Source organism: Miniopterus schreibersii, assembly GCF_964146895.1.
Source record: "Miniopterus schreibersii genome assembly, chromosome: 1".
In the NCBI taxonomy this organism is placed as follows: Eukaryota; Metazoa; Chordata; class Mammalia; order Chiroptera; family Miniopteridae; genus Miniopterus; species Miniopterus schreibersii.
In genome coordinates, this window is record NC_138101.1 from 38369526 (window position 1) to 38396594 (window position 27069).

The 27069-nt window shown below is 40.8% G+C and overlaps 2 protein-coding genes across 3 annotated transcripts in view; both read right to left on the reverse strand.

The window, feature by feature from the left end:
• Positions 1-1842: 1842 nt before the first annotated feature.
• On the reverse strand, positions 1843-18191 carry LOC308559258 (UDP-glucuronosyltransferase 2B31-like). Its single transcript, XM_081141803.1, has 6 exons — positions 16024-18191; positions 14069-14217; positions 11885-12016; positions 9889-9976; positions 8821-9040; positions 1843-3733 (listed from the first exon to the last, which is right to left on the reverse strand). The coding sequence occupies exons 1-6, from the start codon at positions 16799-16801 to the stop codon at positions 3454-3456; spliced, it is 1647 nt and encodes a 548-aa protein (XP_080997929.1). The 5' UTR covers positions 16802-18191; the 3' UTR covers positions 1843-3453.
• A 2269-nt stretch (positions 18192-20460) lies between these two features.
• Positions 20461-27069, reverse strand: part of LOC308559263 (UDP-glucuronosyltransferase 2B31-like) — a 75352-nt gene continuing 68743 nt past the window's right edge. For both annotated transcript variants that reach the window (XM_081141820.1, XM_081141815.1), the window contains exon 6: positions 20461-22351. In XM_081141820.1, coding sequence (XP_080997946.1) covers positions 22072-22351 — 280 coding nt within the window. In that variant the 3' untranslated portion in view covers positions 20461-22071. The remainder of the gene's footprint in view (positions 22352-27069) is intronic.

The following is a 27069-nucleotide window of genomic DNA, read 5'->3' on the forward strand; positions in this document are numbered from 1 at the left end:
GCGGCAGAAATGCCCCGGAAGGCAGCCCAGGGTAACAGGCGGCCACTGTACAAGAGGCCCCGCCCTGCAGCCATCTCCAAGCTCCGGGCCCCGCCAGCAGCCCGGGGCCCAGCTAGGGGCGCGCCCGGCCCCCTGCGCGGCGGAGCGGCGGCCAGGCGGTGTCGGAGAGGGGGTCCCGTTCTGGCCCTCAGGGCTCCTGGCGCGGCCCCCGGGAGAGGCCGGCGGGCAGCCCAGCGCCGAGGCACCCGCGGGGAGCAGCGGGCCGTCGCGGGAGCCGCAGCGCCCCGGGTCTGGCGCTGTGGCTGTCGGCGCGCAGGAGCGCAGGCGACGCAGTGCGGGTGGACCCGAGCGGCAGCAGCCAGGGGGCCCGAAGACCCCGGGCTCGCCGCCCGCGCTGACCCGGCCGATTCGCTGCGCCAGCAGGTGGCAGTCCGCGGCCGAGGCGCCGCACGGGCTGCGGGCGGCGGGGAGCAGCGGGCGGGGGGCCGCCAGGGGCCGCTGTGGGGCGCCCGGCGCAGACCTCACCTGGCGCCTGGGGGCGGCGGCCGGCGGGGAGCAGCGGGCGGGGGGCCGCCAGGGGCCGCTGTGGGGCGCCCGGCGCAGACCTCACCTGGCGCCTGGGGGCGGCGGCCGGCGGGGAGCAGCGGGCGGGCGGGCCGCCAGGGGCCGCTGTGGGGCGCCCGGCGCGGGGGCGCGGCTGCAGCCCCGGCCAGACCTCACCTGGCGCCTGCGGGCAGTGGGAGACCAGCCCCAGGCGCACCCGCTGCGGGGACCCCGCTCCTCCTCCCTGCGAGAAGCTTCAGCACCAGAGGCGAGTACTTCCTCCATAGATTCTTACGCTTGATAAATACTCTCTGTGTGACAATTTATTGACTCAGTGTACGTGGACCTAAAACCAGTGCCTTTGTTAGTGGCCATTTTTATGTATGTGAATTACCTGTTCGTATTTGCTTCTTGGAATGTTTGTCTTTTTTGTTTGTGATTTGTAAGATTTTTCACTATACAATGATTACCAACTTTTATCAGTTATATGCGTTACAGGGTGGGTTTGAGGAAAATTAAGCTTATAGGCATGATTTAACATCATTATCCACAGTGGCAATATGTTACTTCTGCTTTTTAAAAATTATTTCAGATATGTACACGAGTTCTCTGGAAACTCAGTGATAAATGTTTCCTAAAATTTCCCCAGCACTGAAGTTTTCATTTGTTTTTAAAATGAATTCATGCCTTAGGACGTACAGTGTTTATTGTGAGACTCTGATGATGGTCTTCTTGACCAATAAAGACAGGAATGATTTCTCACCTGGACCACTTCCATCCTGGTGTGTATGTTTAGGAGGGCCTTGAGAATCCTTGTGATTTGATTTTCCTATTTCCATAACATTTTCATGATTTTTGTATTCTTTGCATTGCTATTAATAATGGTCAGTCATAGTGTGCCTAGGTTTAAAGAAAGAGATGATTGTATATGTATATCTATAGTCATGCCAGAGGATGTAATGTTTTAATATTAGGTTAATGTGAGGGATGAAACAACAGGCTTCTGAGGAAAGAGAGAAGGAATGAGATACCCTGATCTCATTTGGTTATATGGAATAATAATCATCATTTCAAACTGCCTTCATTAAACACATTGAATTGTTCAGTGTCTGAAAGTAGCTAAGTGATGCTGTGCCTTGTTTTGCAAGAAGTGGGTATATATATGTACACTGTACATTTGGAGGAATGAAAATTCAGTAAGTCCCTTTGTTACTGGGAAACCCCGGTGGGGCTCGAGGCTGCCTGTCTTTGTATCCAATTCAGTGGAGGCAGGGTTGAGTCATATAAGGTGTTATTGAGAAGGCCGCCAACCCGAAGACAGGGAGCATAAGAGCACCCAAAACCTGTCTTGTGGAGTGGCCTGAGGGATGGGGTTATATGGGGCAAACTGGCACTGGGAATGGAATGCAGCTCCTGCAGCCCTGGAAGTCATTCTTTTGATCTTGGTGCCTGGGGATGTCTCCATAAGGTGATATCTTCACTCCTTGTTCACAGCTGCGCCACCTCCTTAATTGCTTCAGTCTGGGATCAAGGGGAGTGTAGGGTGCAAAGGCCTAGGAGAAGGAAGCTTAAGAAAAAAAACCTAAATCCTTGCTTACAGAAGTATGTGTGTCCTACAATTTTATAAGTAATATAATTATATTTCAGATTAATTCAGGTGCTCAATCTTTGGACATTATAAGTGCCCCTCTAGAGTATGGGTTCTACATTATCAAACCTACAATTGGGACCATATATCCATTATCAAAGGCCCAAACGAGAGTGAAAGCAGCCAGGTGAATCTTTTTAAGGGGCTGTGAGGTAAAGAGAATTCACTACTGAAACCGAAGTCTTTCATAAATAGCTCAGTTTTATAATAGGAAGCAATTAGCTGTTGTTATATTTCTCAACCCACATACATTTTGATGGTAAATTAACTTAAACTGGATGAAAGCAAATGACTTGCCATATCGTTAGGAAGAAATGATTCTGAAGCTGGATGTACAGTAAAACCAAGGAGCATTGGTGGTCTCCCAAAATGAAAGGGAAGGATGAATCATTTTACACAATTCTAACTATTGAATAGTTTCTATAGTAAGAGATAAAACTATAGAATTTTACACCAAAATAAAGTTAAAATATTCTGAGTATTTGCAAAGTAACATTAATATGTGAATAAACTACTTAATGTTCTTGTGTCCATGTGTAATGTTTGAAAAACACTTAAGCTCATTTTTGGGGTATAATTTGCAATTAGAATAACATTTAAATATTTATCCACATGGCTTTATTTTTGTCTTAATTTTTACAAGTTTTTATCTTTTTTTTTTAATAGATCTGGGACTCAGATTTGATGCTGCAGCCCTGCCCAGCCCATCTTTTAAAAAAGTGAGCCATTATGTTTATTACTGTGATTGACTTTTCTAGGAGGGGTATTAATTCATTCAATAAATATTTATGGAATGCCCACTGTGTACCTGGCAGAGTGCTAGGTCCTAGGGATAAGATCTCACAGACGAGCCTCTGTCTTCATGGAGCACCCACCAGATAGCACAGAGGTTTCACCTCAGGGGCCAAATCCAGGTGGCAGCAGCTTCCTGTGACAGTATTGTGAGAGGATTCTGAGCTACCTCTGGGCTCAGCAGGGAGTATAGTGGCTGATTACTCAGGTCTGCCAGGGGCGCTCGCTGTTAGGGAGTTTGAGTGTGTGCTGCATTTTAGACACCCGTTCACGTTTTTATCTTTGATGTGACATATTTATAACTCTAAAGCAGGTAGTAACTTGAAAACACATTTTGATCTGAGAAGCTAAATTGTGAAAAGTCATTTTGTCACAGGAAGAGGGGATCCTTAAATCACAACTTCATTGTGCTAGAATAAAGTGGAGGAGTCCCATCTATGGGGCATATCAGCTTCAGGCCTCAGAAACAACTACTCCCTTTTCCCCTTCTTTCCTGGGTTAGCAAACTTCCGGCAACAAAACAGAACACATTTTGTGATGACAAATATGGCAGTTGCCACACAGGCCAGCAGGAACCCAATCACATCCAAAGAGTGGTACTGGAACCAGGTGAGGTCATGGGAGGCTGGCCGCAGGTGTTTGGCTCCTTTGTGGCGCATGACAAACTCGATCCAGAAGACTGCTCGATCTAGAGGTTTCATGGGCTGGTCATGGTGAATTCTTGATAACCTCATTGCATTCTCTTTATATCTAAAGGAGAAGCACAAAGATACCAACATTTAGAAAAAGTTAATTTGCTTAAGCAAATCATTCCCATGAAAGGTTTTTGAAGAGTTATACATGTGTTTCAAATAAATGTCATAGAATTGCAGAAGAAGAATATCATTTGGGTCTACATAGATAGTTTAGCTTTTAAGTTGGAATTTTCTGATGACAAATATTTTACAAAGTGAAGATGGAAGAGAGGGTGGGAAAATTACATCTTTTTAGCAGAGGAAATGATAGGAGTTATTTTAAGGGCTATAAATGTGAATGAAACAGGGGCTACATGGCAGGCCTGACAAGCTCCATGACCCAAAATAAGCACGCAAGATGATCTGATCATAAATTTCTAACTGGGCAGGTCCTTGTCAGTTGTCTCTTCCCAAGCCTCTAGCTTCCTTAGTGAAAGGCTAATCTTTACGCTTAAATGAGCCTGTCCATTGTTCTAATGCATCTAGGATAATATACCTTTGAAATGCCAGAGTAATTTCTCAAAGGCATAACCGCAAGTACCAGAGCACAGTGACCACAAATTTCTCCTGTTGCCCACAAGGCAGCTGTATTTTCTATAAATGTTAAATGTTAACTGTTCTGTACCTACCAATGTAAAAGAAGTATGTATCTCCATTTTACTTTCTATCCAGTCCTGGAGATCCCCCCGCACCTCCCCCGCCGGCCACCTCCACTTTGCTTTCTCCTGCTTCCTTAATCTACTAATGGATGTCATGTAACATTTCTTGTGTCTTCTCCTTTGATTGTAAAGGCAAAGAAAGAGCTGCCAAACTGCCATTCTCAAGAGCGTTTTTTTCATTTGTTGATATTGCTTCTGGACCTCAGTTATTAGCTCAAATAAATGTTTATAAAAATTTTTCGATAGGTTTGGACTTTCTTTGTTCAACATAAATCAAACGGTGAAATGCAGTTTTAGGACAATGCATTTGGAGTTTTTAAAGAGGAATTGAATGATGGCGGGAGAAATGCCTCCTCACTAGTCCCTATGTTTCTACTCTTCTCTTCATAACTGTGTTATCCATTTTCTGACCAGAATGATAATTATTTTGAAGCACATAAGATTATTACACTCTCCTGTCAAAATTTCCATCTGGCTTCTCAACCCATTTAGAATAAATTCCAAACCTTTTTTGGTCTACAAGACCCTACATGGTATTAAAGAGAAAACCATAGGCTCCAAATGGCATTACTCCTGCTAAAAGACCATGATGCCAAACCTGTATTTAATACCCGATTCAACTGATATTTCAACTTCTCCCAGAAATATAACCTTAATCAACCAGTCTGGAACTTTCTGATCAATACCAATGATCAGAAAATCTGTCACTTGGACCCTCTCCATCTCCAATAGGAAGAAGAGGCAATCTCCATGATAAAACCCTTGCCAGCCTGGCAGGGCATGGCTCTGTGGTTGAGCATCGACCTAAGACCCAGGAGATAGAGGTTCGATTCCCAGTCAGGGCACATGCCCGGGTTGCGGGCTCTCCCCAGTCGGGGGCAGGAGGCAGCTGATCAATGACAACTCTCTCATCACTGATGTTTCTATTGCTCTTTCTCCCTCTCTCTTCCTCTCTCTGAGATCAATAAAGATATATATATATTTTTAAAAAACAAAACCCTTGCCATTTCTTTCCTGGAAAAAGATGCCCACGTCTAAAAATAATCTTTCCTTTTCTTTTGTTACTAACTCTCCTGCCACACACCTCTTCCTATACAAACCTTCCATTCTGTGCAATCCCTCTAAGAGCCCTCCTAGTTGCTAATGGTACACTGCCTGATTCATGAATTGCTTAAAATAGCCAATTAGATCTTCAAATTTACTAGATTGAATTTTGCATTTTGCCAATGGACAGACCCCTGGCAATCTCCTGTCCTGTCACTTTGTCCTATGCACACTCTGTTTTAGGCACATTGAACTCCTGGCTGTTCAATGAAGTTGCCAAGTATGTTTCCACCTCAGTACCTTTGCACGTTCTGTCTCCTCTGTCCCTCTTTTGGAGAAGTCTTTCTTGCAACACCCCAAGGCTGCTTTTAACTTCTGATGGAGGCCTTGGCCTCACTGTCGTGTCTCAGAGAAGCTTTTCCTGGTCACACTTATAGCACCTCTAGTCATTTCTTCTATGTTTTTGATTTTTTTTCACCATTTGATCCCTAGATTTCTAAATACAAGTGCACTGGTTTAATGTGATTTCAAATCCACTTGTTTATGAGTTAAGTGAAGTTGTTTTAATCAACTTGTTTAAGACAAAGACAAAAGTTGCTTTGATACAAGAATGAAGTAAGTCCTGCGAGGATGTCATTCTACATCTGGTGTTTGTTCATAAGCAGAGGCCTCCCCAGCCACCCTAGGAGCTTATTGATAAAAAGACGTGGAGGAGCAACTATATAGCAAGGAAACATTTAGACTACAAATATTGAGAGTTTGTGAGGACTGTCTGAGAGTTTTGGTTTGGCAGTGTGACTCTTCATTAACCTAAAAGCTCTCCAGAGACCCTTGGTGACATGTGTCTCTTAGACAGTGGTGATAACCCTCAAAGCAGCCCAGTGAAAGAGATCGGCCAGCTTTCCAACGATGGTGTCTTTGCTCCCTGGCAACTTGCTCTCACAGCGGGGGACTTTTACCTTTGTGCTGGCAGCTGGAAATCAGCTCTTGGTCGGCCACTGATTCTTTATTAAATTTGGACTTTATTCTCCCTTTGCCGGGAACAAGAGTGTGATTAACCAGTTATTTGTTTGGTTTGTGTTATTTCTTTATGTGGCTTATTGAAGAGCTATTATCCTGTATGCTACTGACTTGTGAAATTATTCTAATTCCCACATGAACCTGTGCTTATAAATTCTAGCAAAGACAGAAATCAGTCTTTGAGTATCACTTGCTGCCTCCTCAGAACATAAACATACATTTTGTAAAGTATACCCTTAATTTCAGTATTAAAAAATAAGAAAAATGCACATATCCTAAGTAAACAGCTCAAAATTTCATAATTACCTAGTAAATTATCACGAAGTAAATATACCAATGTACCTACTACCTAGATACTGATATAGGATACTACAAGCTACTAAAAGTCCACACTTTCTTGGACTTTTATTCACTAACCCCTTCCATAAATTAACTGCTATCATTACTTTTAATACCACCGATTAGTTTTTCTTGTTTATATATTGGAATCATATAGTAATTCTTACTTTTATCTTTTCTATAGCAGTTGTAGTTAATTCCATGGCTGTACAGTATTCAATGCATGACAGTGCCACAGGTTATTGCTTCGTAATGTTCAATGGACATTTAGATGGTTTTTGTGTTTTTTTTAGCTATTTCTAGTAATGCTGATGTAAATATTTTTGTATGTTTTTTGGTTTACTTATTTATGCATTTCTGTTGTGTATATACTTAGAAGGGGAATTGCTGAGAGGAAGGTGCATGTATGATTATGATTTCAGCATTGACTCTGAATTATTTAGAAATGTGTTGCTTAATTTCCAAAGTTTATAGGTATTTTTACTTTAGGTCTTTCTTTTATTTCTAATTTAATTCTAGTCTGGATGGACATATGCTCTTTACAATTTAAAAAATTTTGAATACTGAGTCTTGGTTTTGCCCCAGCATGAATGTTCAATTCCATTACTATTCCTAATGTTGTTAAAGAATATATGTTCTCTACCATTTGTATATATGTCAAATAGGTTAGTTGTTTACATATTTATTTTTTCCGCTTTTTTATATTATAGAAAAAGATCTTTAAAAATATCCTATTATGATTAAAAACGTGTATTTTGGTCTTTCTTTTAGTCTGCTTTTACTGTTTTTTTTTACTTGGGGATTTATTAATAGGTATCACCAATTACTAATTTGTATTGTTTTGAAAGATTAACTATTTATCATTATGAAGTATTTATCTTTACTTTTAGTAGTGCTTCTGGTTTACTGTGTCTGATAATAGTATAGCTACATCCTTTTATGGTCACTGTTGAAATAGATCTTTTTTCTATCTTCTTACAATCTTCTTGTACACTTTGATTTCGCATGGCTTCTAAATAGTATATATAGTTTTTATTTTTTAAAAATATATCTTTATTGATTTCAGAGAGAGGAAAGGAGAGTGAGAGAGAGAGAGAAACATCAATGATGAGAGAGTCATTGATCGGCTGCCTCCTACATGACCCCGACTGGGGATCAAGCCCACAACCCGGGCACATGCCCTGACTGGGAATTGAACCCTGGTTGCCTGGAGCCTAGGTCTACGCTCAATCGCTGAGGTACGCCCGGCCGGGCTGTAGTTAATTTTTAAAATCCACTCAGACATTACTTGTGTTTGAAAGATTTAGTCTGTTTAAATTTTACTTCTTTACATATGTTCACACAAAATCATAGTAGCAATATTCATAATAGCCAAACTTGGAAACAAGCAAAATGTCCACAAACTGATAAGAGGATAAATAAAATGTGCTATATTCATATCATAGAATATTATTTAGCAGTGCAAAGCTACAACAAGGATGAAACTAAAAAACATTATGCTACGTGAAAGAAGCCAGTTCCAAAAGACCATATATTGTATGGTTCTGTTGTTATGAAATGTCCAGAAGGCCTAATCTGTAGAGACCAAAAGTTGATTAATGGAGGCTTGGGGGAGGGGAATGGGAAGTGACTTCTAAGGCATATGATATGTCTTTCTTAGATGATGAAAATGTCCCGAATTTATATTATGGTGATACTTTCATAGCTCTGTAACCATACTACATATATTTGAAAAATATAATTTCAACAGGTGAATTTTATGGTATGTAAATAATATCTCATAAAATCTGTTAAAATGATTATAATAAAATAAGTTTTTGAGTGTAAAGAGACTTATAGTTCAGAAATTTTAGGTATTGAATTGAAAGAATTTATGATTTTGAAGTAAGTGTCTGATTGAAAATAAAAAAAGATTTAAGATGGGTTCAATCATGTTAATAATGTCAAAATTAGCCTATTAAATATAAGATGTAACTCATATGCACCATTGGTAAAAGACTTATCTATAAATACTATCTATTAAAAAATATGTGATACTTACGAAGGGTCATTGATGACTGTCTTCAATGCATTGAGCAGACCTGTACTTGAAATAGTGTTCACGTCCAATCTGACAGCTGCTCCCTTGGTCTGCATGCGAGCAATGTTATCGGGTTGATCAGCAAACATAGGGATGCCCACCATAGGGATCCCATGGTAGATCGCCTCATAGATGCCATTGGTTCCACCATGAGTTATAAAGGCTTTGGTTTTTGGATGACCTAGGATTGGGTGAATTTCAGCAAATTATGAACTGTAAGTCTTGGAATAAAATGAGAGTTGGGCAATGAAGGCACTGACAGAGACAACGTATTTAGTAACAAATTGGTCTGCACTTCAGACTGAATTAAAATGTCTTTCTGAACTCATAGGAAGAGGCACCTAAGTCTGCTGGAGAGACAGTGAAGGCTTTCATAGATCAAAGTGTTTCTTCTGACTCAAAAATGAATAGAAATTGCCAGTGGACAGACTGAAAGAAAATATTCTGGATTAAAAAAACAAAGTATGTAAAACAGAAAAGTGGTGTGGCATGTTAGAATATATTCTCTTAATAAAGTAGTGAAGTCACTGCGTGTGATATGTAGAAGTCAAGGCAGAAGGCCAGGGGATGGCAGTGGCACAGGAATCAGAGGAAGGAAAGGCTGCACTTTATAATGAAATATCTTATTACTTCCGAGGGAGATTCTGAGCTTTTTCCCAGTGGAAAATGGAGAGTCACTGGTAATACAAGAGGAGCTGATCTTTTTCAGGGGCAGTGGGTTAAAGGATAGGTGTAAGGAGAGAACAGGAGACGGAGATAATCGGGAAAGTGTAGAGATGTGCTCTGCGAGGGGTGGTTACACAGGAAACAAAGGCATGTGGTCTGCGGCCCTAAGGAACGTGACTGTGAAATAAGATGCCAACGGTTACAGCTGACCCTTTTCCCCTGGGACCGGGACATAAATACTGGGACATTTTTAATTTTTATTTTTGAGGTTTTCAGTAAGAAATGTTCAATAAATGTCCTTCCTAGTGACCTGTTTATCATTCTGGCTGAACTGACCGATTTCAGTGTTTTCCAGAATCTTACCAAGAAGGTCATTCTGGGGGATCCACTTATAGAGCCGAGTATTTGGCCCTAAGGTGTCTGGCTTTTTGCCATCGTATCTCCATATAACCTGTTAGGGTAAAGAAAGTAACATACTTCTTGAGTCAAACTACAGTTATATCATGTTAGAATTCTAAACAGATTCAGGGGCATCTGGGTAAAGCCTTGCCTGTTACAGATAGGAAATGAGGGCCAGACACGTCAGGTAATGAGGCCCAATGAAACGCTGATGCAACAGGAGCACTCACTCGTGCGACCTGCACTTATTTTTATATTCAGTCACGAATGAGCGCAACCGTGACGTTTCACACTTAGGAGTTCGACAAATGCGATGATCCATGACCAATTCATGCAGATAAAGTTTTTAGGGAGTCATATAATTGTAGTGTAAAACCCAGCAAATTACTAATAATCTACACATTGATTTTAACTATTTATTATACCTGCTCTCATCTTCCAGATTTAATGTTAACCTGTTTATTTCTTTTTGAATGATGGAGAAGTGCTTTACTTATATTCACTACTTTCATAAGTTATTTTATTGCAGTCTTACATCATATGATTTACAAAATCAATGCAGTCAGCTCTTTGTGAGAATTAAATCACTTAATTTAAATGCCATTTAACAGTTTATTATTAAAAATAAATAATTTCTGTTTAATGAGTATGTTTAGCTACTTGTTAATCACCACTTCCAAGTGGTAATTTTTATATAGATCCAGTATTAACACCCTTGCCGGGATTGAAAATTTTCTTAAAATGTAGAAATGAAAAGCCCATTGGCACTTCATAAATAATAGTCTGTCTGTTGAAAAGATCAAATATGATGATGGTGGTGCATTTTATTCAACTGACTCTTAGCACTTCAGAATGTGCTGCAGTGTACTGACAACACTGATTAATGTGGTTAATTAATTATAAATGGTCAAGCGATTTCTAAGTCCACTACTAAGCTGGATTATACATCTGTTTGCTGTGTGAGTGTTAACATTACTTCAGTTCTCAGCCAATTAGCGTGCGTGATAAGGAGAGAGCTACATTAGTTAGGAAACTGAAAGTGGTTCAGAAATGCCCAGAGACTTCAAGGGTATTCTCTGTATTAGAATAATCGATTATTCTCTTACTTTATGGAGAAGTGTGTGGTGTGGGGAGGGCGTCTGGAACTGTCTGTGCTAGGCTGGCTTCTGGTGGACTCTTTTATATTCCCTCCCTCTCCCTCAATCATGAGAAGTAATTTTTCTGAGGGTTGCTTTGGGGCCCATTTATAAACACTGGGTCACCTTGCGGGCTGGGCCCACCTGCAGCCTTTCTTTTATGTCTTCCTGCTTCAGAATTTAGCAGATCCCAGCCACCAGGGAGGTTTTCTCTGTCTTTTTTACAGGCTGCTTTTTCTCTTTCCCTAAATGACTGTGGCTGGCTTGGGTCCCTGGGTGCAGCTTGGTGAGCCCTGGGCATCGTTTCTCTGAATATCACCTTGAAACACTGAATAGGCCCAACCCCAAGTTCAGGAAGACTGAGAGAGGCCTGGATTACCTGTCAAGCCTGAACTGTGTCATGCCTTTCAGGCTGTTGTCATTCCCCGTTTAATGTTACTGTTAAAATTTAACTCCATTCTGAGAACTTCTGTAGTGTTTACAGAACCCTAGGAATCCTGCAAGAAAATGGAGCAAATGACTAGATAGAATTTGGTGGTATCTTTACCTGCCTACGATACTATTATAACACCAGACTTCACACTATGCCTCTTAAATATGCTTCTTTGTGATCACAGTGTTAATGCCAAAGTTATTGTCCATCAGAAATACTCTCTGTACTACTTTAGCACCTGCCATGGGTATTGTGTTTTTCAAATTGATATCTGAGATAAATTGGAGCTATCGTGATAGTTTACCTTTCATGTAGCAATTTCTGTAATCCGAGACGCTTTACAGAGTTTAACACACTCATTAGTTTTCTACTCTAAGGTAGTTTATCTAACCTTTTGAGGAATCTGGGCAAGGGCTGATGCAATCATATTCGCACTTTCTTCCGTCATGTTAGTGACCATTGACCCCAGAGTAAACACGACAATACCATTTTCTCCAGAGCTCTGGGCAAACTCTTCCATTTCCTGTGAGGGAAGAATTTACCCATCACAAAAGAGCAACAGCACAGTGAACACTATTGAAAGGATTGCTACAAACAAGTAAAGAGAGAAAATTAAGTATTATAAGGAGTTATTAGTGTAGTGTAGTATTTCAACTTGCTCAATTGATTACCAAATTATGTATACGTTTACTTTTAAGTACTTCACAGGATGTGTTCTCTGTGACTCTGATAGAAAATATAATCTTGATCTATTAAATGAGGAATTATAGGCTGACATATATTAGGTTATGAAAAATATTCTTTTTTAATTTATTGCTTTGAGAGAGAGAGAAAGGAGAGATTTGTTGTTCTACTTATTCATACACTCATTGGCTGCTTCCTGCATGTGCCCTGACTAGGATTGAATCCACAACCTTGGCATATCCTGAGGATGCTCTAACCAACTGAGCTACCCAGCCAGGCCAATAATATTGTTAAGAGTAATAAAAACAACAATAGTAACAATATTTAATATTACTCTGTGTCACTATGTGCCAGAGATATTTTAAGTATTTCATATGCATGTTAATTTTTTTTCTTCCTAATAGATATATGAAGTTGATATTATAAGAGTAGGTGTCGTCACATCTTTAATGTCTAGATTTCCATTATTTGCCTGAACTCTTGCAACAACCCCCTCTTTGCCTTTCCACTCTAGTCCGAGTACAATTCAATCCAGTGACTGTATCTTGAGGGCTTTTTAAGAAAGGAAGTCTGATCATATCTCTTCCTTTTTCCTTTTCATTGGCTTCCAAATGTTTTCATTAGCTGCTTCAAAGTCCTTGTAATTACTTATCTCTAACTCACTTCTCCAGCGTCATCTGCCTCTTTATTCAGCCTCTTCCTGATTGGACTTCTGGGGAATTGTCATTGTTTTTCCTGCTTTACCTTTAGTGTCTTCCTCTTTCCCATTCCTTCCTGCTTTCACTGCACATCTTCCAGGTCCCACATAATTATCAACGATACGAAATATTTTCTATAATCCCAGCTGGGTGTTCTCTAGCATTTTGGTCTTACCTTATTATAATACCCTTCACACAATTTTTATTACTTATATTCTGCCTTTCCAAGTAGAATGCCAGGTTTCTATGGGTAGGAATTGTGTCTACTCCTTTCTTCCTTCCTTTTCTTTTCTTTTTTCTTTTCTTTTCTCTTTTCTTTTCTTTTCTTTTCTTTTCTTTTCTTTTCTTTTCTTTTCTTTTCTTTTCTTTTCTTTTCTTTTCTTTTCTTTCTCCTTCCTTCCTTCCTTCCTTCCTTCCTTCCTTCCTTCCTTCCTTCCTTCCTTCCTTCCTTCCTTCCTTCTTTCCTTCCCTCTCTCTCTCTCTCTCTCTTTTCTTTCTTTTTCTTTCTTTCTTTCGCATAAAAATTCTTTTAATCTTATGTTTTCTATTAACAATTTGTGAGAATTTTGCACTCCAGAATATTCCTATAGCTGAGTCACATGAAAATAATCTCCCCCCATACTTAACTTTTTAAAATCTTTTTTGTTGAAAATATTACAGGTGTCCCCTTTTTATCCCCACTGATCCCCTCCACCCCACATCCATCCCACCCCCAGGCTTTCCCCATTCCAATGTCTGTGTCCATGGGTTATGCTTATAAACATATGAGTTCTCTGATTAATCTCTCCCCACCTCCTCCCCCTCCCCACCTTCCCTCTGAGATCCCTCAGTCTGCTCCATGCTTCTATGTCTCTTTCTCTGTATATTCAGCACTTATCTCTGGACTATGCTGGTCATTTTAAGAATATTCTTTGAATGAGCGATTCACACTTCCTTATGTGTTGAATAATGAAGACCATAATTTAACTGACCCTATTTCCAAAGTCTCCCAAGTATAATTCTTTATTCTGTAATGATAATATCATTCAGATTCTTGAAACAGTATAGAAATATGAGTTTCTAATTGGCAGGTCACTTTACCCAGATTCCCATATCTCTCATAGTGTGATTGGATATTCCCAAATGAAGAACACAGAATCATTTCTACTGGAAGTGCAAAGTAAACAAAGTAAAACAAACATGAATAGGTTCACCTTAGGCAGAGGCTTAGCAGGTTTGCAGTGGAGGCCTCCAACAAATTCAAAATGTGGCAAGAGTGGGTGGGGAAACTCAAAATCCCAATAGGTTCGAATGAGCCACATTTCAGCTTTACTCATTAACTCAAATAATGTGGTGGGTCTTCCTGGAGGGAAAAAGCAAAAACAAAGGCAGAGAAAATGAGAGTAGTGTAATGTGAATATACCGGGTGATTTTCTGAAAGGAGCTTGTAGTAATATAGCCAAAGATGTATAAAAGTGATTGGCTTGAAAACATATACATATACATATACGTATACGTATACGCAAACACACACATGTACATTATATATGTGTATATATATAACATAGACTTTTATCTCTGTCACATCAGATTCCCATATCTGATGTTACATCAGTACATTCAGAATCACAAACAATTACTTATCTAAGCAGTAAAGAATGAAACATTCATTTGTTTACTCTGTAAAGCTTCTAAATTAACTAATGCAAATGTAAACAACAGAGGTTTCAACTCCTCAGTCAATTAACCCCTCTATACACACGGAAATGCCTTTCCCTAGAATACTCAGTCTAGATTCTACAATTTAGCAAGCTACTTCCTTGTTTCTAGATTTTACAAGTAAACTGTGAGGTTTTTGAGAGTATGGCTACTATTGCATTTGGTTCATGTTAGGAGCTTAATAATATTTGTGTATTAAATAAAAATATTTGCAAAAAACAGCTGAAAAATTTTCACAAAGTATGGAAATAAATGTGCTCACCCTTAATTTTGGCTCATTTTGTCTTTAATGGAGAAATATAGGTTTCAAAAAATATAGACATAAAACAATTATCCACCCTTCAACAAGATTTTAGGCCTTTAAAACATATGATTTATAAACACTTAGTGAAGAAATGTAATTATTAGGAACTTCAAATTGTAGGTTCCCTAATCTGAGATAGAGCCATTCTATTTCTCCATTGTCAAAGAATTCTTCAGGTAATATGGCAAAACAGTTTAATTTTTAAATAAGAAAAATGAGGAGAAACAAGTGGAAACAATTTCCCCAATGATCCGTAGACATTGTGTTAGAAATATGTAACTTCTCAATCTACATTTGTGCTTTGATGACGATATTTAGTGAAATTTCCAATACCTTTATTAAAGATGAAACAATTATAGTAAAATTGATGTGTAAGACAAATGGGCAGAGCACAGAGGATTTTTAGGGCAGTTAAACTACTCTGTACAATGCTATAATGGTGGATACATGATATTATAAATTTGTCCAAAGTCACAGAATATACAACGCCAAGAGTGAGCCCTAATATAAACTTTGGACTTTAGATAATAATGATATGTCAGTATATTTTCATCAGTTGAAACAAATGTCCTTCTCTAATGGGGGATGTTGACAATAGAGGAGTCAGGGCATATGTGGGAAATCTCTACTTAATATTGCTGTGGCCCTAAAACTCTTCCATAAAATAAAGCCTATTATTAACAAGCAAATAAAGAAGAATGGATATGTGATTGCTTAAAGAACTCCCCAGTGCCTCAATTTGGGGTCTCTGACTTCCTGGAGTATTCTATACTAGTGGAACCCAGGGTTCAAACTAACCTCATAATTTAAGCATTTCTATAATATAGGGTATCCCAAAAACATATATATATATATATATATATATATATATATATATATATATATATATATATATACACACACACACACTTTGAATAATTATTAATTCCAATGTGTTAAATTTGGAAAGAAACATCAATTGAGCTATCAGAAAAAAGTGTGTATACATTTTTTGGGACACCCTGGATTTGTGAGATTTAAAGATCATTATATGTTATTATATAATCATTTAACTTATAAAAGACAAATTCCGTTCACTTAATATTTATATAAACTCACTTTCCAAGGACTAGGAAAGTTAAGACTTCAAGTAAAGATGTGGCTTACCTAGTACTTCTCTGATAAACTGATCCCACTTCTTCTGATTATATGTTTGGAACCAGAAGTCAAAATAGAGCACGTATATCATATTTTCTACCCTCTCCATGAAGGTCATCTGATCACTTAATCCTGACAAGACAACAGGTACGTAGGACGGAGGGAATGGAAGTCCTCCGCTATACTTTTCAATTGTGTAGCCCGGAGAGAAGCGGTGACTGTACACCAAAGGTATTTTAAGTAGTTCTGCCAGTAGCTCACCACAGGGTCCAACGGTGTCTGCAAGAATGACATCAAACCTTGATTCCTGTAGTTTTGTCATAAGTTTCCTATTTAAAACAGCATCTTTGCAGAGCTTTTCAACAAATTCAGAACCTTCCCAAAACATTTCTTGCATTAGTGAAAAATGTGTCCAAAATCTATGTTTTGGTAGATCATATGTCCATTTATTGATTAGCTGCATGAAAAATAATTCGAAATCATCTTTTGTTAAAGATGTAGGAAAAATCTCAAATTTAATAGCAGATGCCTTATTGGGAACAACAACAATTGAAGCTGAAGATGTCAGAACAGTTACTTCATGACCTCTGTGGACAAGTTCATCCAGGATTGTCTTCATATTCATCCAATGGCTATATTCTGTGGGCCACACCAGCACCTTTCCACAACACCCAGGGCGAATGTGACAGCTCAGCTGTAGCAGCAGCAGAACGGAAATCCACTTCGTAGGCATCCTGGTGGAGCAGTGTTTCTTTTCAAATTGCTGGTCCCTTTTACCATGGTTCATGCTTATGTCCAAGAGAAATTGATCAGAAAGTTAAAATATAACTGCTACACCTGAAAGTAAAGCAGTCATAGAATTTGGATCACAAGTGGAAAAAGCAAAAGATAGATTAATAGTTAGGCAATCATGACACAAAAACATCTCATTCCGTTGTCGTAGTTTTAGATTCCACACAAACACACACACAACGTAAGTTTTTATTTATTTTTGGAAACTAGCTCATGTTTAATTGTGACATTTTAAAATTGTACAAGTGTTTTGACATCTTCCCCCTTTCCTCATATTTAGTCTCTAAAATGGCAGGAAAACACTAACCGATCACAGGTGTCATGGATTTAATGAGTTTATCCCTTCAGTTCGTATTTGCAGCACCCAATATTCCTTTGAAACACCAGACAGACTCGATGGCGGCCAAGAGGCAATTTCAGACCTCCAGAGTTTGAAAGTTCAGGCTCCCTGAGCATTCTGTGTTGCAGTAGCACTCATCTAAACTGGTACGTCCCTGAAGTTGGGCAGCTTCAAATGTGCCAGTTAAAAAAGCTTTTTCCCTTCAAGGGGAAGAAAAATCACTCCTCAAAACCCAGCAGATCTGGCTGTGAGGTCTGTTCTGTCCCATGTCTTGAGGCTGTTTTTTTTGTTTGTTTGTTTTGTTTGTTTGTCTTTCAATGGAGCGGGAGAGACCAAAACCTAACCTGTGTTACAAGAAACAAGACAGTGATGGCTACAAGGGGCGTGATCAGGAAAACCTGAGATCCTCCTTTACCTCACGCATCCAATGCATGTGCTTCACAGAAAACAACAAAATAACAGGTCCACAAAACACAACAGCTAGAATTACAAAATCCATTCCTCCAAAGGTGGCGGATGGCAGGAAGGGGAAGGGAGAAGGTAAATGGCACAGGGAGAAAAGCATTCACATCAGTGCAGGCACGGGAGCTGGCAAATGCTAGCAAGGAGCTGCAGGAAAACTTGCGGTCCTTTCAGACTTACAGGTTAAAAATCCACAATATTGGTGTCAGGAAGGTTGTAACTTATGTGCATCAGAGACAAAGGTCCCAGTTCCTCAGAGAGAAGGGAATATGCAGAGGGCCCTTGGCAGAATGCGTCCTGCCTTTCTTGGTGGGGGAGGTGAACAAAGAAAGAGCTGCAAAGCCTCCTTCCAAACCCATTCATCCCCTAGGGGTGGCAGGTGACTCAGTGGCCTGCGGATGGAGGTCTCCAGTTTGGCAGGGGATGGATGCGGTGAGGGGAACTCCTCTGCAGAGGTTGAGCCACTCGGTAGACCGTCTTGTGGAAGAGTCTGTTGCTTAAGAAAACCACCCAGGAGAAGAGGCTCACCCAGGGGTCTGTGCTTCACCGGTACTGATCATGAAGAAAGGAAGGGCCACTGAAGAAGCAGGCACTGATAATGGGCCATCGCCCTTGGCAGCCCCGGCCATGAGGCCCCCATTACACGATGGACTGTCAGAGTCTAACCCTGGGGCCTGCTCACAGGGACCTCAGCATCTGCAGGGCTTTCTGGGATTGCCTGTTCCAAGAGCTTCGGGCTCTCCCCAGCTCTTGGTTCCAAATGTTTCAAAGGGATGTGTAGGGCATGAGGCAAACATCACATGCCCAGCTGCACTTAGGCCTCCAGGGGCGGGGTGACCCAGAATCCAGAAATCGCTTACTGCAGGTTAGTCGTGACAGAAACTCGCGCTCCTGGGCCCAGCAACCGCAGGGAGTGGGGCTTTTTGTGCCTGAGGAGCCACCCAAGGCTTTCGGTGCACTTCTGCAGGTCGGCCCCGGCGGGCAGCGCCCCACCGGCTCCCCAGCCGCTCGCGGCAGAAATGCCCCGGAAGGCAGCCCAGGGTAACAGGCGGCCACTGTACAAGAGGCCCCGCCCTGCAGCCATCTCCAAGCTCCGGGCCCCGCCAGCAGCCCGGGGCCCAGCTAGGGGCGCGCCCGGCCCCCTGCGCGGCGGAGCGGCGGCCAGGCGGTGTCGGAGAGGGGGTCCCGTTCTGGCCCTCAGGGCTCCTGGCGCGGCCCCCGGGAGAGGCCGGCGGGCAGCCCAGCGCCGAGGCACCCGCGGGGAGCAGCGGGCCGTCGCGGGAGCCGCAGCGCCCCGGGTCTGGCGCTGTGGCTGTCGGCGCGCAGGAGCGCAGGCGACGCAGTGCGGGTGGACCCGAGCGGCAGCAGCCAGGGGGCCCGAAGACCCCGGGCTCGCCGCCCGCGCTGACCCGGCCGATTCGCTGCGCCAGCAGGTGGCAGTCCGCGGCCGAGGCGCCGCACGGGCTGCGGGCGGCGGGGAGCAGCGGGCGGGGGGCCGCCAGGGGCCGCTGTGGGGCGCCCGGCGCAGACCTCACCTGGCGCCTGGGGGCGGCGGCCGGCGGGGAGCAGCGGGCGGGGGGCCGCCAGGGGCCGCTGTGGGGCGCCCGGCGCAGACCTCACCTGGCGCCTGGGGGCGGCGGCCGGCGGGGAGCAGCGGGCGGGCGGGCCGCCAGGGGCCGCTGTGGGGCGCCCGGCGCGGGGGCGCGGCTGCAGCCCCGGCCAGACCTCACCTGGCGCCTGCGGGCAGTGGGAGACCAGCCCCAGGCGCACCCGCTGCGGGGACCCCGCTCCTCCTCCCTGCGAGAAGCTTCAGCACCAGAGGCGAGTACTTCCTCCATAGATTCTTACGCTTGATAAATACTCTCTGTGTGACAATTTATTGACTCAGTGTACGTGGACCTAAAACCAGTGCCTTTGTTAGTGGCCATTTTTATGTATGTGAATTACCTGTTCGTATTTGCTTCTTGGAATGTTTGTCTTTTTTGTTTGTGATTTGTAAGATTTTTCACTATACAATGATTACCAACTTTTATCAGTTATATGCGTTACAGGGTGGGTTTGAGGAAAATTAAGCTTATAGGCATGATTTAACATCATTATCCACAGTGGCAATATGTTACTTCTGCTTTTTAAAAATTATTTCAGATATGTACACGAGTTCTCTGGAAACTCAGTGATAAATGTTTCCTAAAATTTCCCCAGCACTGAAGTTTTCATTTGTTTTTAAAATGAATTCATGCCTTAGGACGTACAGTGTTTATTGTGAGACTCTGATGATGGTCTTCTTGACCAATAAAGACAGGAATGATTTCTCACCTGGACCACTTCCATCCTGGTGTGTATGTTTAGGAGGGCCTTGAGAATCCTTGTGATTTGATTTTCCTATTTCCATAACATTTTCATGATTTTTGTATTCTTTGCATTGCTATTAATAATGGTCAGTCATAGTGTGCCTAGGTTTAAAGAAAGAGATGATTGTATATGTATATCTATAGTCATGCCAGAGGATGTAATGTTTTAATATTAGGTTAATGTGAGGGATGAAACAACAGGCTTCTGAGGAAAGAGAGAAGGAATGAGATACCCTGATCTCATTTGGTTATATGGAATAATAATCATCATTTCAAACTGCCTTCATTAAACACATTGAATTGTTCAGTGTCTGAAAGTAGCTAAGTGATGCTGTGCCTTGTTTTGCAAGAAGTGGGTATATATATGTACACTGTACATTTGGAGGAATGAAAATTCAGTAAGTCCCTTTGTTACTGGGAAACCCCGGTGGGGCTCGAGGCTGCCTGTCTTTGTATCCAATTCAGTGGAGGCAGGGTTGAGTCATATAAGGTGTTATTGAGAAGGCCGCCAACCCGAAGACAGGGAGCATAAGAGCACCCAAAACCTGTCTTGTGGAGTGGCCTGAGGGATGGGGTTATATGGGGCAAACTGGCACTGGGAATGGAATGCAGCTCCTGCAGCCCTGGAAGTCATTCTTTTGATCTTGGTGCCTGGGGATGTCTCCATAAGGTGATATCTTCACTCCTTGTTCACAGCTGCGCCACCTCCTTAATTGCTTCAGTCTGGGATCAAGGGGAGTGTAGGGTGCAAAGGCCTAGGAGAAGGAAGCTTAAGAAAAAAAACCTAAATCCTTGCTTACAGAAGTATGTGTGTCCTACAATTTTATAAGTAATATAATTATATTTCAGATTAATTCAGGTGCTCAATCTTTGGACATTATAAGTGCCCCTCTAGAGTATGGGTTCTACATTATCAAACCTACAATTGGGACCATATATCCATTATCAAAGGCCCAAACGAGAGTGAAAGCAGCCAGGTGAATCTTTTTAAGGGGCTGTGAGGTAAAGAGAATTCACTACTGAAACCGAAGTCTTTCATAAATAGCTCAGTTTTATAATAGGAAGCAATTAGCTGTTGTTATATTTCTCAACCCACATACATTTTGATGGTAAATTAACTTAAACTGGATGAAAGCAAATGACTTGCCATATCGTTAGGAAGAAATGATTCTGAAGCTGGATGTACAGTAAAACCAAGGAGCATTGGTGGTCTCCCAAAATGAAAGGGAAGGATGAATCATTTTACACAATTCTAACTATTGAATAGTTTCTATAGTAAGAGATAAAACTATAGAATTTTACACCAAAATAAAGTTAAAATATTCTGAGTATTTGCAAAGTAACATTAATATGTGAATAAACTACTTAATGTTCTTGTGTCCATGTGTAATGTTTGAAAAACACTTAAGCTCATTTTTGGGGTATAATTTGCAATTAGAATAACATTTAAATATTTATCCACATGGCTTTATTTTTGTCTTAATTTTTACAAGTTTTTATCTTTTTTTTTTAATAGATCTGGGACTCAGATTTGATGCTGCAGCCCTGCCCAGCCCATCTTTTAAAAAAGTGAGCCATTATGTTTATTACTGTGATTGACTTTTCTAGGAGGGGTATTAATTCATTCAATAAATATTTATGGAATGCCCACTGTGTACCTGGCAGAGTGCTAGGTCCTAGGGATAAGATCTCACAGACGAGCCTCTGTCTTCATGGAGCACCCACCAGATAGCACAGAGGTTTCACCTCAGGGGCCAAATCCAGGTGGCAGCAGCTTCCTGTGACAGTATTGTGAGAGGATTCTGAGCTACCTCTGGGCTCAGCAGGGAGTATAGTGGCTGATTACTCAGGTCTGCCAGGGGCGCTCGCTGTTAGGGAGTTTGAGTGTGTGCTGCATTTTAGACACCCGTTCACGTTTTTATCTTTGATGTGACATATTTATAACTCTAAAGCAGGTAGTAACTTGAAAACACATTTTGATCTGAGAAGCTAAATTGTGAAAAGTCATTTTGTCACAGGAAGAGGGGATCCTTAAATCACAACTTCATTGTGCTAGAATAAAGTGGAGGAGTCCCATCTATGGGGCATATCAGCTTCAGGCCTCAGAAACAACTACTCCCTTTTCCCCTTCTTTCCTGGGTTAGCAAACTTCCGGCAACAAAACAGAACACATTTTGTGATGACAAATATGGCAGTTGCCACACAGGCCAGCAGGAACCCAATCACATCCAAAGAGTGGTACTGGAACCAGGTGAGGTCATGGGAGGCTGGCCGCAGGTGTTTGGCTCCTTTGTGGCGCATGACAAACTCGATCCAGAAGACTGCTCGATCTAGAGGTTTCATGGGCTGGTCATGGTGAATTCTTGATAACCTCATTGCATTCTCTTTATATCTAAAGGAGAAGCACAAAGATACCAACATTTAGAAAAAGTTAATTTGCTTAAGCAAATCATTCCCATGAAAGGTTTTTGAAGAGTTATACATGTGTTTCAAATAAATGTCATAGAATTGCAGAAGAAGAATATCATTTGGGTCTACATAGATAGTTTAGCTTTTAAGTTGGAATTTTCTGATGACAAATATTTTACAAAGTGAAGATGGAAGAGAGGGTGGGAAAATTACATCTTTTTAGCAGAGGAAATGATAGGAGTTATTTTAAGGGCTATAAATGTGAATGAAACAGGGGCTACATGGCAGGCCTGACAAGCTCCATGACCCAAAATAAGCACGCAAGATGATCTGATCATAAATTTCTAACTGGGCAGGTCCTTGTCAGTTGTCTCTTCCCAAGCCTCTAGCTTCCTTAGTGAAAGGCTAATCTTTACGCTTAAATGAGCCTGTCCATTGTTCTAATGCATCTAGGATAATATACCTTTGAAATGCCAGAGTAATTTCTCAAAGGCATAACCGCAAGTACCAGAGCACAGTGACCACAAATTTCTCCTGTTGCCCACAAGGCAGCTGTATTTTCTATAAATGTTAAATGTTAACTGTTCTGTACCTACCAATGTAAAAGAAGTATGTATCTCCATTTTACTTTCTATCCAGTCCTGGAGATCCCCCCGCACCTCCCCCGCCGGCCACCTCCACTTTGCTTTCTCCTGCTTCCTTAATCTACTAATGGATGTCATGTAACATTTCTTGTGTCTTCTCCTTTGATTGTAAAGGCAAAGAAAGAGCTGCCAAACTGCCATTCTCAAGAGCGTTTTTTTCATTTGTTGATATTGCTTCTGGACCTCAGTTATTAGCTCAAATAAATGTTTATAAAAATTTTTCGATAGGTTTGGACTTTCTTTGTTCAACATAAATCAAACGGTGAAATGCAGTTTTAGGACAATGCATTTGGAGTTTTTAAAGAGGAATTGAATGATGGCGGGAGAAATGCCTCCTCACTAGTCCCTATGTTTCTACTCTTCTCTTCATAACTGTGTTATCCATTTTCTGACCAGAATGATAATTATTTTGAAGCACATAAGATTATTACACTCTCCTGTCAAAATTTCCATCTGGCTTCTCAACCCATTTAGAATAAATTCCAAACCTTTTTTGGTCTACAAGACCCTACATGGTATTAAAGAGAAAACCATAGGCTCCAAATGGCATTACTCCTGCTAAAAGACCATGATGCCAAACCTGTATTTAATACCCGATTCAACTGATATTTCAACTTCTCCCAGAAATATAACCTTAATCAACCAGTCTGGAACTTTCTGATCAATACCAATGATCAGAAAATCTGTCACTTGGACCCTCTCCATCTCCAATAGGAAGAAGAGGCAATCTCCATGATAAAACCCTTGCCAGCCTGGCAGGGCATGGCTCTGTGGTTGAGCATCGACCTAAGACCCAGGAGATAGAGGTTCGATTCCCAGTCAGGGCACATGCCCGGGTTGCGGGCTCTCCCCAGTCGGGGGCAGGAGGCAGCTGATCAATGACAACTCTCTCATCACTGATGTTTCTATTGCTCTTTCTCCCTCTCTCTTCCTCTCTCTGAGATCAATAAAGATATATATATATTTTTAAAAAACAAAACCCTTGCCATTTCTTTCCTGGAAAAAGATGCCCACGTCTAAAAATAATCTTTCCTTTTCTTTTGTTACTAACTCTCCTGCCACACACCTCTTCCTATACAAACCTTCCATTCTGTGCAATCCCTCTAAGAGCCCTCCTAGTTGCTAATGGTACACTGCCTGATTCATGAATTGCTTAAAATAGCCAATTAGATCTTCAAATTTACTAGATTGAATTTTGCATTTTGCCAATGGACAGACCCCTGGCAATCTCCTGTCCTGTCACTTTGTCCTATGCACACTCTGTTTTAGGCACATTGAACTCCTGGCTGTTCAATGAAGTTGCCAAGTATGTTTCCACCTCAGTACCTTTGCACGTTCTGTCTCCTCTGTCCCTCTTTTGGAGAAGTCTTTCTTGCAACACCCCAAGGCTGCTTTTAACTTCTGATGGAGGCCTTGGCCTCACTGTCGTGTCTCAGAGAAGCTTTTCCTGGTCACACTTATAGCACCTCTAGTCATTTCTTCTATGTTTTTGATTTTTTTTCACCATTTGATCCCTAGATTTCTAAATACAAGTGCACTGGTTTAATGTGATTTCAAATCCACTTGTTTATGAGTTAAGTGAAGTTGTTTTAATCAACTTGTTTAAGACAAAGACAAAAGTTGCTTTGATACAAGAATGAAGTAAGTCCTGCGAGGATGTCATTCTACATCTGGTGTTTGTTCATAAGCAGAGGCCTCCCCAGCCACCCTAGGAGCTTATTGATAAAAAGACGTGGAGGAGCAACTATATAGCAAGGAAACATTTAGACTACAAATATTGAGAGTTTGTGAGGACTGTCTGAGAGTTTTGGTTTGGCAGTGTGACTCTTCATTAACCTAAAAGCTCTCCAGAGACCCTTGGTGACATGTGTCTCTTAGACAGTGGTGATAACCCTCAAAGCAGCCCAGTGAAAGAGATCGGCCAGCTTTCCAACGATGGTGTCTTTGCTCCCTGGCAACTTGCTCTCACAGCGGGGGACTTTTACCTTTGTGCTGGCAGCTGGAAATCAGCTCTTGGTCGGCCACTGATTCTTTATTAAATTTGGACTTTATTCTCCCTTTGCCGGGAACAAGAGTGTGATTAACCAGTTATTTGTTTGGTTTGTGTTATTTCTTTATGTGGCTTATTGAAGAGCTATTATCCTGTATGCTACTGACTTGTGAAATTATTCTAATTCCCACATGAACCTGTGCTTATAAATTCTAGCAAAGACAGAAATCAGTCTTTGAGTATCACTTGCTGCCTCCTCAGAACATAAACATACATTTTGTAAAGTATACCCTTAATTTCAGTATTAAAAAATAAGAAAAATGCACATATCCTAAGTAAACAGCTCAAAATTTCATAATTACCTAGTAAATTATCACGAAGTAAATATACCAATGTACCTACTACCTAGATACTGATATAGGATACTACAAGCTACTAAAAGTCCACACTTTCTTGGACTTTTATTCACTAACCCCTTCCATAAATTAACTGCTATCATTACTTTTAATACCACCGATTAGTTTTTCTTGTTTATATATTGGAATCATATAGTAATTCTTACTTTTATCTTTTCTATAGCAGTTGTAGTTAATTCCATGGCTGTACAGTATTCAATGCATGACAGTGCCACAGGTTATTGCTTCGTAATGTTCAATGGACATTTAGATGGTTTTTGTGTTTTTTTTAGCTATTTCTAGTAATGCTGATGTAAATATTTTTGTATGTTTTTTGGTTTACTTATTTATGCATTTCTGTTGTGTATATACTTAGAAGGGGAATTGCTGAGAGGAAGGTGCATGTATGATTATGATTTCAGCATTGACTCTGAATTATTTAGAAATGTGTTGCTTAATTTCCAAAGTTTATAGGTATTTTTACTTTAGGTCTTTCTTTTATTTCTAATTTAATTCTAGTCTGGATGGACATATGCTCTTTACAATTTAAAAAATTTTGAATACTGAGTCTTGGTTTTGCCCCAGCATGAATGTTCAATTCCATTACTATTCCTAATGTTGTTAAAGAATATATGTTCTCTACCATTTGTATATATGTCAAATAGGTTAGTTGTTTACATATTTATTTTTTCCGCTTTTTTATATTATAGAAAAAGATCTTTAAAAATATCCTATTATGATTAAAAACGTGTATTTTGGTCTTTCTTTTAGTCTGCTTTTACTGTTTTTTTTACTTGGGGATTTATTAATAGGTATCACCAATTACAAATTTGTATTGTTTTGAAAGATTAACTATTTATCATTATGAAGTATTTATCTTTACTTTTAGTAGTGCTTCTGGTTTACTGTGTCTGATAATAGTATAGCTACATCCTTTTATGGTCACTGTTGAAATAGATCTTTTTTCTATCTTCTTACAATCTTCTTGTACACTTTGATTTAGCATGGCTTCTAAATAGTATATATAGTTTTTATTTTTTAAAAATATATCTTTATTGATTTCAGAGAGAGGAAAGGAGAGTGAGAGAGAGAGAGAGAAACATCAATGATGAGAGAGTCATTGATCGGCTGCCTCCTACATGACCCCGACTGGGGATCAAGCCCACAACCCGGGCACATGCCCTGACTGGGAATTGAACCCTGGTTGCCTGGAGCCTAGGTCTACGCTCAATCGCTGAGGTACGCCCGGCCGGGCTGTAGTTAATTTTTAAAATCCACTCAGACATTACTTGTGTTTGAAAGATTTAGTCTGTTTAAATTTTACTTCTTTACATATGTTCACACAAAATCATAGTAGCAATATTCATAATAGCCAAACTTGGAAACAAGCAAAATGTCCACAAACTGATAAGAGGATAAATAAAATGTGCTATATTCATATCATAGAATATTATTTAGCAGTGCAAAGCTACAACAAGGATGAAACTAAAAAACATTATGCTACGTGAAAGAAGCCAGTTCCAAAAGACCATATATTGTATGGTTCTGTTGTTATGAAATGTCCAGAAGGCCTAATCTGTAGAGACCAAAAGTTGATTAATGGAGGCTTGGGGGAGGGGAATGGGAAGTGACTTCTAAGGCATATGATATGTCTTTCTTAGATGATGAAAAT

Coding starts and splice junctions, on each gene's coding strand:
- LOC308559258 (XM_081141803.1), bottom strand. CDS start 16,801: ATGAACCATGGTAAAAGGGACCAGCAATTTGAAAAGAAACACTGCTCC. Junction 12,017..14,068: donor CTGCTAAGCCTCTGCCTAAG/GTGAACCTATTC, acceptor CTTCCCTCACAG/GAAATGGAAGAGTTTGCCCA. Junction 9,977..11,884: donor TTGCCCAGATTCCTCAAAAG/GTTAGATAAACT, acceptor TTACCCTAACAG/GTTATATGGAGATACGATGG.